Source organism: Garra rufa, chromosome 24 (genome assembly GCF_049309525.1).
Source record: "Garra rufa chromosome 24, GarRuf1.0, whole genome shotgun sequence".
NCBI lineage: Eukaryota > Metazoa > Chordata > Actinopteri > Cypriniformes > Cyprinidae > Garra > Garra rufa.
Window position 1 is genome coordinate 13,168,063 of NC_133384.1, and position 10,465 is coordinate 13,178,527.

At 33.3% G+C, this 10,465-nt stretch overlaps 1 protein-coding gene across 1 annotated transcript in view; it reads right to left on the reverse strand.

Moving 5' to 3' along the window:
* The window catches only part of LOC141300209 (vinculin-like), a 47,871-nt gene extending 38,678 nt beyond the window's left edge, over positions 1 to 9,193 (reverse strand). Inside the window, exon 1 of the mRNA XM_073830539.1 lies at positions 8,907 to 9,193. Within this exon, the coding sequence (XP_073686640.1) occupies positions 8,907 to 9,074 (168 nt within the window). The 5' untranslated portion in view covers positions 9,075 to 9,193. The remainder of the gene's footprint in view (positions 1 to 8,906) is intronic.
* Between the last annotated feature and the right edge of the window lie 1,272 nt (positions 9,194 to 10,465).

Consider the following 10,465-nt stretch of genomic DNA (forward strand, 5'->3'; position numbering starts at 1 on the left):
TTTTTTTAATCAACAAAAGCCTGTCTAATTAACTGAAATCATGAAACTTCTACAATTTAACAACAACTGATTAAACATTTAACAAAATGACATTAACAAAATGGCCTTAATTTAATTGTTTTAAACAATCTAAAATAATCTGAAAGTCCATGTTTTTAATGCTGGAACAAGTGCAAACTGAAAGGAAACAAACACTACTCCCTTCTTATTTGGTTCCTGTGTAGAACGCAGATAAAATTCGGATAAAATACTTTCGTCTAAAAGAAATCTCCTAAAATAAGAACTGAAGGAGTTCAGGGCTTTCAGCAGCAGTATAATCTAACGCAATTTGATTTCTCTCAGTTCTGATAACAAACGCTTCTCTTGTATTGTTGGGAGGATGTTTTCGTCTGTGGTGGTCTTGAGAAATGCATGTTCAGCCAGCGTTTGACCCTTCAGCTTCTAACATCTCAAGAAATCCTAAATTAGACACAGAGCTAGGGATGGGCGATATGGCCTTAAATCCATATTGCGATATACATTGCAGCCTCTTGCGATAACGATATATATTGCGATATATAAATTATAATAGAACCATTTCAGAACAGGTTACATAGACCCTTAGGAAAGCCAAGCTGCAATTTTTTTTTTTTTAAAGAAATAAAGAAACGTTGCATGTCGTTTTGAGAACATTTATTGTGCAAAAGCAAAACTGTAATTAAACAACACAGTGTTGCAGATAAATAAACTAAATGTAGTGGTAGAACAGATTAGTCGTGTTACCTCTCTTAGCTGGAACTTTTGCCCCACACACTCTACAGAGTATATTTTGCTGCTGCTCGTCGGACGGCTTAAAGCCAAACCACGTCCAAATAACAGATGTTGCACCCAGGGCCGCTGCTGGCCAAATGGGTGCCCTAAGCAGAAATTTACTTTTGTGCCCCCTCTCCAAAATATTACAGAAGTAATAATAAAATAATAATAAAAACACCTACTATAGGGGCCAAAATAGAACTTATTCAAATAAAAGTAAATAGTAAATACATAAATAAATTGTATCATTTATAAATTACAATTGTAGCTCTACAGCAAAAAATACAAACTAAAATTACACTATAAATAAAACAATTAAAAATGTGAAATCTCAATCAAATAAACCATAATAAACTGAAATAAAATCAACACTGTCATCTGCTGAAGCTTTAAAGCTTTCCAAAGGCACACTTCTGCTTTTTCTTGAGGCAAAGTCGTAAATGAGCTCTTCATATAATAAAGCCTTTGCTATTTGATAATAAAGCAGACGAGGGTTATGATGTCCACATATTTTAGTTGAGGAAATGATAGGAAAGATTATGTGGATATTTTAATTAAATGTTTGGTCAATATTAAACTAGGAATTTGATCATCATGTAAGTGTAACAACTGCATTTATCAGGCCTTTGGTGCCCTTTTCAGGCATTTCTATTAAAATTGTAATGTAAACTGTTAATTTTGTATTAGATTATGTATTTTAACACTGTTATTTAATGACACCATAAGGTCATTATTAATCAATAATCATAATTGCCATAATTGTTTTAATATAATGCATTTTAAGTCATTTTGTTTACTTAGATCTGCCTGTATTCATATTAAGAAAGATGCGTTAGTCGTGAAATTATTACCGACATTAAAACACATTATTAATGTCGACAGAATAATATAAAGTTTCACAGGATTATGAAAGTACCTGAAAGTGATGCACGGGCTTCATCTTGGGCTTTTTTTTTTCTTTCGTTTCTCGGCGCCGGACTGTTGATGTCTCTTTCCAGGACCAGGCATATTGTTCATCAATTATTATCATCATTTTTGGCCAAATAGGCAGCCGTAAACAGAGGTGAGAGCGCGTTGCGGCGCAGATGCTGCGCGTCATCACGTGTGTTTACAAGCCTAGTCTGCGTATAGGGAGCGGCGATACTGGTTGCACCAGTCTTTTTCACGAGCTCCTCTGTTTCGCTGACGCTTTCAGCCATGTTTATTCAAGATGATGCGTTGCAGCCATAGACTGTAGGTTGCAGCCGGCTGCAGCTCGTTACTGTAAATTTCGCGGGTAGATTGCGTCATCAAACATGCATTATCGCGATAGTGCAATAGAATTAGAATCTCTATCGTAGGCCAATTTTGTATCGTTTATATCGCATATCGTTTATATCGCCCATTACTACACAGAGCCACACATTCCCAATACTGACCTCAAAATGTGTGTCTGTTACAAAACAACATACAAAACAACAAAGATCAGTGACACGGGAGGTGTCCTTAACCTACTTTCTTATCACTTCAAGACGAAAAGATCTACAAATATAGGAGAAAAAGATGTTAATGGTTGTTTAAGATGTTAATGCAAAAATTATATTTTAATTTTTTTTATTCTGAATATTTTTAAACTATTTGGTTTGAAATCATTTCATATAACTAATATTTTATTTTAAATTAAACGTTTTTCAACAAATTACATTTTATTAAATGTTCAGATTTTTGTTATTGCATTAATTTATAATTAATGTAATATTTGCAAATATATTTGCTAAATAAATAAATATACTGATTTGAGATCAATGTTTTTAAATTATCGCATTTGTGTACATTTTTATTTATTATTGTACTCAAATGAATAAAGAAATTAATTCATGATGTAATATTTGTAAACATAATTACAAAAAATATATAACCATTTTATATAAATATAAATATTTGATATACATATTATATAATAATTATTATAATATTATATAAATATAATTTATATATTTTTCTATTTAAATAAATATAAAAACATTCACCTCACTTAATTCCTTTTTAAATAATTTGTTTTGATTTTTAAATAAATTAATTAATTATTTTTGAAATAATGTTTTTAAACAATTACGTTTTATTATATGTATAAATGTTTATTTTATTATTGTATTTACATGGTTTAAAATAATTAGCACAATGTGTAAATATAATTGCCTATTTTAATTGTATATATACATTAATTTAATTAATATTTTAACATTTGACATTTAATATTTAATATTCATACATTTACTTTTAAAAATATTTTTATTTTAAAATTATTTTACAATTATTTTAAACAATATATTAGCAAATTTTAATTGCATATAAATTAATATTTAACATTTAAAATTATTAGCATTATATATTTATTTTTAAAAAATATTTTACAATTATTACAAATAACATATTTTTAAATTAACTTCTTTTAAACAATTACATTTTATTATATGTATACATGTAGATTTATTATTTGTACTTTTATGGTTAAAAAGAATTAACAATGTGTGTAAATATAATTGAGTACATTTTAATATATTATAATATATTTAAAATAAAATATTTTTATTATATGTAATTATTATGTTTACATTTAAAATGATAAGCATTTTATTTACTTTTGGAAACATTTTTTTTATTATTTGAAATGCAATTTCTATTTTAAATAATTTTTTTAAAACTACATTTTTATATATGTATTTTTTTTTTATTGTCGATTGTTAAAAACCAATAATGCAGTTTATTTGTATTCATTTTCATTTGTGCTCTGTGTTATTTTCTCATGTCACAGAAAAAGCAGGATAAAATTTCATGCTTCAGCGAATCTGATTCTCCGTCTGAAAAAACTGTCTGTCCCAGAGACAAATCATAAATAATTCACTAAAGTTCATTCAGGATCAAAACATAATTTATATCAAGTGCCCTGAGCTTTAATATGCCATCTCAACTAAAGCAGAAAATCATTTTGGACTGTTCCTGAAAAAATAAAAGAAGTCCAAAAGCACAGCAAACACAACAAACCACAAACACGCCCCCGAAACTACACTAAACACTACTAGCAAACCAAAATCACACATTAATAAATAGAGGAAGAAAAAAAAGCAAAGAGGAAGGAAGATGAGAAATACACAAGAGTAAAAGAAAAATAGAAACAAGACAGGAACCATTCAAACATGAGGGTGAGAGGAATACAGCTTCAATATTGTACTTAATTGAGCCTCGAATGCTCAGAAAAATCAGATTAACCTTAGCTGAACAAGAAACCGCAAAGTCAGAGCGCTATATATGACAAAACAACATCCTCTAAAGCTGCACAGACAGGAAGTGTTTGCCTGGGTGGGGTCACATTTATACACGAGACACCTAAACAACTCAAACCTCAATCAATCGAAAAATCTAAAAAAACCTAATCTTATCAACCTGCGATTTCTCAGCTCGAGTTACTGCAGAATCAAGTCGGATTCAAATGAATGAAAACCCCCATCAGTGTTATTTCAAGAGTCTAAAGTTAACCCTGGACAACTGCTAAGAATAACTGAGGAGCAGCGGCTTGTTGATGAATTTACAGGCTTCTGAAGGTTTTGTTTCCGTTTTAGGTAACCACACACGCTGGCAGACAGCTGATAGAAGCACTTCTGCAAGTATCTGTCCATCACAGACCATTTCCTTTCCTCTGTCTAAACATACAGTACTGGACAGACTGACAGCAGATCCGTTTTTTGCAATGGGATGAGACCGAGGTCAAAAATTAACTAGGGCTTGAGGTCACCACAACTGAAAACATTATTAAAAATAAATAAACATATATGGAGAATCAGTTTCAGAATAAAACTCACCCCCTTGTCATCCAAGATAGTCGTGTCTTTCTTTCTTCAGTCGTAAAGAAGTTGTTTTTTTTTCCAGGATTTCTCTCCATACAGTGGACTTTTATGGTGCTCCCGAGTTTGAACTTCCAAAATGCAGTTTAAACGCAGCTTCAAATGATGCCAGTTGAGGAAGAAGGGTCTTATCTAGCTAAATGAACTGTAATTTTCTTAAAAAATTTACAGTTATACATTTTTTAACGGTGTATTCTGGGTCAATACAGTTAGGGTATGTGGAAAAACTCCCATCTCATTTTTTCCTCCAACCCCAACAAAAATCGTCCTACATCGCTGCAGAAAAAAATGACCCAGTGTTTACAAAGTGAATGTGCAAAGACGATTAAACGCCCTTTATATATATATATATAAAAAAAGCTAAAACAGCCATGTAGGGTGATTTTGAACGGTTTTTCGACATATCCTAACTGTCTGCGCATCGCAGAGCTTGACAAGACGAGCATTTGAGGTTAAAAAGTATATAAATTGCAAATTTTTTACAAAATAACTGATCGTTTCACTAGATGAGACCCTTTTTCCTTGTCTGGGATCGTTTAGAGCCCTTTGAAGCTGCACTGAAACTGCATTTTTAATGGTCAATCCGTTGAACACCATTGAAGTCCACTATAAGGAGAATAATTCTGGGATGTATTTTTCAAAAAACTTAAACGTCCACTGAAGTACCTTGAAACACGCAGGATTATTCTATGTGGTGACGTACTTTTAACTGAAACAAAAACATATCGCCCAGTCCCGCCCACTTATCTTGAATAGCCAATAGCGTTCCATTAATATCTGCTCGAGCCAGAGCCGTTGAGCTTGGTAAAGCTGCATTTGTAAGCTTATGACAGCCACAGACTAATAAATTAGCGCACAGATTCAATATGAAACTCTTGCTAAAACAAAATAGTGATCATAACCATGCTGAGGCTGTGTAGTTTAACACATGCCGATGGCACATATGAGCGCATATGATCTGCTCCGTGTATTGCGTCTCTGTGTAGGGGGCGGGACAACACGAACACGGACTCTTGAGAGCATTTGATTGGCAGTGTTGTGCCTGAACGAGTTCATTGAACGATCGTTCATGAACTCGTTCATATTCTGGGTGAACGTGAACTGAACTTGCTGTATATCTGCCTGATGAACGTGAACGTGAACGCGCTCATTCTGGCGTTTATGAACGTCGTTCTCTCGTAGTTCAATTTTGTTCTAGAGAGTGCCAGATTTCTATGGAGCCAGGCAAAATCCCGGCTATAACCACTGACTGCACAATATCTAGGCTACAACCGCTACAACACAATCTACAACGGGCCTTATTATATAGGGGAAAAGACCAGATCTGGCAACACCAGTCACCACAGAGTCGCACCGCGCATGCGTCATCAAATTGCGAAAAATGAATAGAGGCAAAATCCGATGAAGGCAGCGGCACTACTTCTGTCTCAATGATGAATGAAACTTCATATGTCCACTTAAAATAATTTTTTGAAAAGGTCAGTGATGATCCAGGTGGGAAAAATCTTACCTTTTTTGTGTAAACTGTGCCCGTCGGGTCTCAAGAAGCAACTCCGCATAAAAATAAAAGAACTAGTTCATTTTGGAACCTGCGAACTTAGTTCAAAAAATTTGAATTATGAACTATGAACTGAACTAGTTCATTTTAAAATGTGTGAACTGAACTTTGAACTAGTTCATGTAGAAAATGAACTTTCCCAACACTGTTGATTGGACAGAACGTTTGATGAGAAGCTGAAGTGCACGGTGATATCATCAAAATCATTGATTCATATTGGCGGAAGTGACGAGACTGTAAATTTTGAATGCCCATATCTTGTAATCACGAATTTTGTCTTTGTTTTGAAGCACACTAGCTTATAGATAATCTTAAGGCTAATATATTCATACTAAAAGCCAAAAAACATTAATTTTGATTTCAGGGGGACTTTAAAGGAGAAGTTCACTTCCAGAACAAAAATGTATGATAATTTACTCAGCCCCTTGTCATCCCAGATCTTCATGTCTTTCATTCTTCAGTTGTAAAGAAATTAATTTTTTTGAGGAAAACAAATCAGCATTTTTCAACTTCAAGTGGACTTCAATGGTGCTCAATGGATTGAAGGTTAAAAATGCAGTTTCAACGCAGCTTCAAGGGGCTCTAAATGATCCCAGTCGAGAAATAAGGGTCCTATCTAGTGAAATGATCTTTAATTTTCTTTCAAAATAAATATTTATACATTTTTTTAACCACAAATGCTTGTACTGTCTTGGTGAATTCCGGGTCAATACAGTTACTCTAGGGTATGTGGAAAAACTCCCATTCTCCAATTCCAACAAAAATCGTCCTACATCGCTGCAGGAAAACCGACCCAGGTGTTTACAAAGTGAATGTGCAAAGAAGATCAAACACCCTTTACTAAAAAAAGAAGCTAAAACAGCAATGTAGGACGATTTTGAAGTTGGAGGTGAAAATGTGATGGGAGTTTTTCCACGTACCCTAACTGTCGGCTCATCGCAGAGCTAGACAAGACAAGCATTTGAGGTTAAAAAGTTGTTTCTTTTTTTAGAAAATAACCGATTGTTTCACTAGATAAGACCCATTTCCTTGTCTGTAATTGTTTAGAGCTTTTTGAAGCTGCACTGAAACTGCATTTTTAATCTTCAAATCGTTGAGCACCATTGAAGTCCACTATATGAAGAACAATTATGGAATATGTTCCTCAAAAAACTTAAAGGAGTAGTTCACTTTCAGATTTATATATCTTATCTTTAGACAAGACCCTTCTTTCTCAGCTGGGATCATGCAGACTCAGAGCCATTTGAAGCTGCACTGAACCGGCATTTTTAACCTTCAAGTGTACAAAATGGAGAAAAATTCTACAATGTTTTCCTCAGAAAACGTAATTTCCTTGCGACATAAACATCTTGGATGGCATGGGGGTGAGTAAATATATATACTCTGGTTGAATATATTTGAGTTTGCATTATTTATAAATACTTTTGCATGTAAATTGAGAATTTGTAGAATGTATTCTCACTTTAATTGATTAATCTGAAGTGTTTGTGACCCTGGACCACAAAACCAGTCATAAGGGTACAGTTTTTTTTTAATTAAGATTTATACACAAGTATACGTTTTCCATTGATGAATGTTGTTAGGATAAGACAATATTTGGCTGAGATACAACTGTTTGAAAATATGAAATCTGAGGGTCCAAAAAAATCTGAATATTGAGAAAACTGCCATTAAAGATGTCCAAATGATCTTCTTAGCAATGCACATTACTAATCAAAAAAAAATATTTGATAATCTTACGGTAGGACATCTACAAAATAGCTTCATGGAACATGATCTATATTTAATATCATAAGGATTTTTGGCATAAAAGAAAAATTGCCAATTGACCCACACAATGTATTATTAGCTATTGTTAGAAATATACCCATTCAACTTAAGACTGTTTTTGTGGTCCAGGGTCACATTTGACATAAATACACAAATCATGTCATTTGAAAAACATATGATTTGCTGAAAATATTGCCCTTTCAGAAGTTTTCATTCTCTGGTAAAGACTATAGAGGTTAAAGAATCATGTGGTTTGATGAATGTGCCTCATATCAATAGCTCTATGAGCCGCTGTAGACTCTGTGGTTATCTGAGGTTACTCAGATACAGTCTGTCAGTCTAAGTGAACACTCTGAATGCAAAATTAAAGAGTCTAGATGAAACAATGTGGGTTCAGACCACACGTTTTCACAACAATGCTACAGAAGAACCACTTTAGGTTCCTCAAAGAACCACTTTTTCTCAATGCATCAAACTTTTCAATGATGATTTTCCATTCTAAAGACGCCTGTGGTATAAAAAGTTTTAACTGATGCCAACAAAAAAACTGTTTTTAAGAGTGAAGCATTGATTTGATTGCGTAACCTTGAGCAAGACAGTTCACCTCGTGTTCCTGAAGGAGACTGAACATGTAATGCCACATAAATCATCAGCTAAATAACTAGTTTCACTTTTTGTGCTCAGATATCAGATGCACTGAATGGCATGTCGTGGCACAGCGGTGTTTCAGTGGGCAGGGCGAAATCCAAGAGGAAAAGGCGGAACTCGGTTTGGATCAAAGCCAGAGAACTTCAGGAAACTTTCGTGGATACATTAACCTCAAACGACGATACTTTATATCCACTCTGAGAGTTTAGATGTGCATTCACGCTTATGAATGAGAGTAAAAACAGCGAAGCTCTTACCCGGACCAGGTTGCTGACAGCTGCCTGCACGGCGGCTACGGGAGCGGTGAGATCCGGGATGGCTTTCCCGTCCACCTCTCCCTCCTCATGCATGATGACCAGATGAGAGATCTGCTGAGCCACCGGCTCCAGGATACTCTCTATCGTCTTTGTGTGAAACACCGGCATGATGAGCACTTAAGAAAACACAAACTCTCTTTCCAAGTGTGTATCCAGACTGCCCTATCCGTATCCGAACGCCGAGACTATCCACTCTAGAACGCACTGACTGACTCTCCTTCATGCAACTCACTAACTATCGTGGGAAGCGACTCGTCTACTGAATGAATCGTTCATAGGAGTCGGTTCTTTCGGGCTCGCAAAATGATTCGTTCGCGCATCGCGCTTCGCGAGTCAACAACTCATTGAATTTGACAACTTGTTTGACACTTAATTCCTAAAACGTAACTACTATCTGCTAAATATTAATATTATTTTTTTAATATCGCTAGGAACGATTGGTTAGATTTTAGAATCAGATACTATGCCATATTAGTAGCCTATGCCTACTTATCAAAGCATTCTAGAAGCCTATTTAATTGTCTGTTTATATAAATAAACAGACAATTATAAATACCTTTTTTTTTTGCTTTTAAGTCTGAGGCTTTTCATTTGCCAAAAATATAACTTTTTATATTAAAAACAAACAAGCAAGCTGCCCAGATTTTAAAAGTAACGCATTTCTTTCCAGAAAAAGTAACTAAGTATCGTAACCTTATTTTGCCTTTGCCTGTTTAAAACAATGCTTTAAGAATGGCCAAAAATACATAGCAATTAAAATCCAAAAATAAATAAATAAATAATAATAAATGGAATAAATATAGAAATAAAAAAATAAAGAAAGAAATAAGCAGAACACAACAATGAATATACACTTCCCTCAAAACATAAATTATTAAATAAAAATATGTCATATGAGTCAGTTTTTGGAAATTGAGATTTATAGGTACATTATCTAAAAGCGGAATAATTTGCTTTCCATTTATTTGGTTTGTTAGAATAGGACAATTTTTGGATGAGATACAACTATTTGAAAACCTAGAATCTGAGGGTGCAAAAAAATAATATATTGAGAAAAACGCCTTGAAAGTTGTCCAAATGAAATTCTCAGCAATGCATATTATTAATCAAAAATTAAGTTTTGATATATTTATGGTGGGAAACTTACTAAATATATCCATGGAACATTATATTTATTAATGATTTTTGTTATAAAATAAAAATCGTTTTGATGTTTTTTTTAGAAAATAAATAGTTGCCCTTTTGTTATAAGAGGTAGATGAAGATTTAATATAGACTTTAATATCATCTTGAAAGAAAGAAAAATGGAGAGTAACGTTCATATCCTTGCATTTGTGGATAAAAATATTTTGCAAGAAAAATAATTAAATTGCAGTGAAAGTACACATTTTCGAATTGCTTCTCAAAAGTAAAAATTCCAAACAAAATATTTTTTTTTGCCCTGCATCATATTTGTCAACATTTTTTAGTATTTAATTATAATTCTAAACAAACAAATA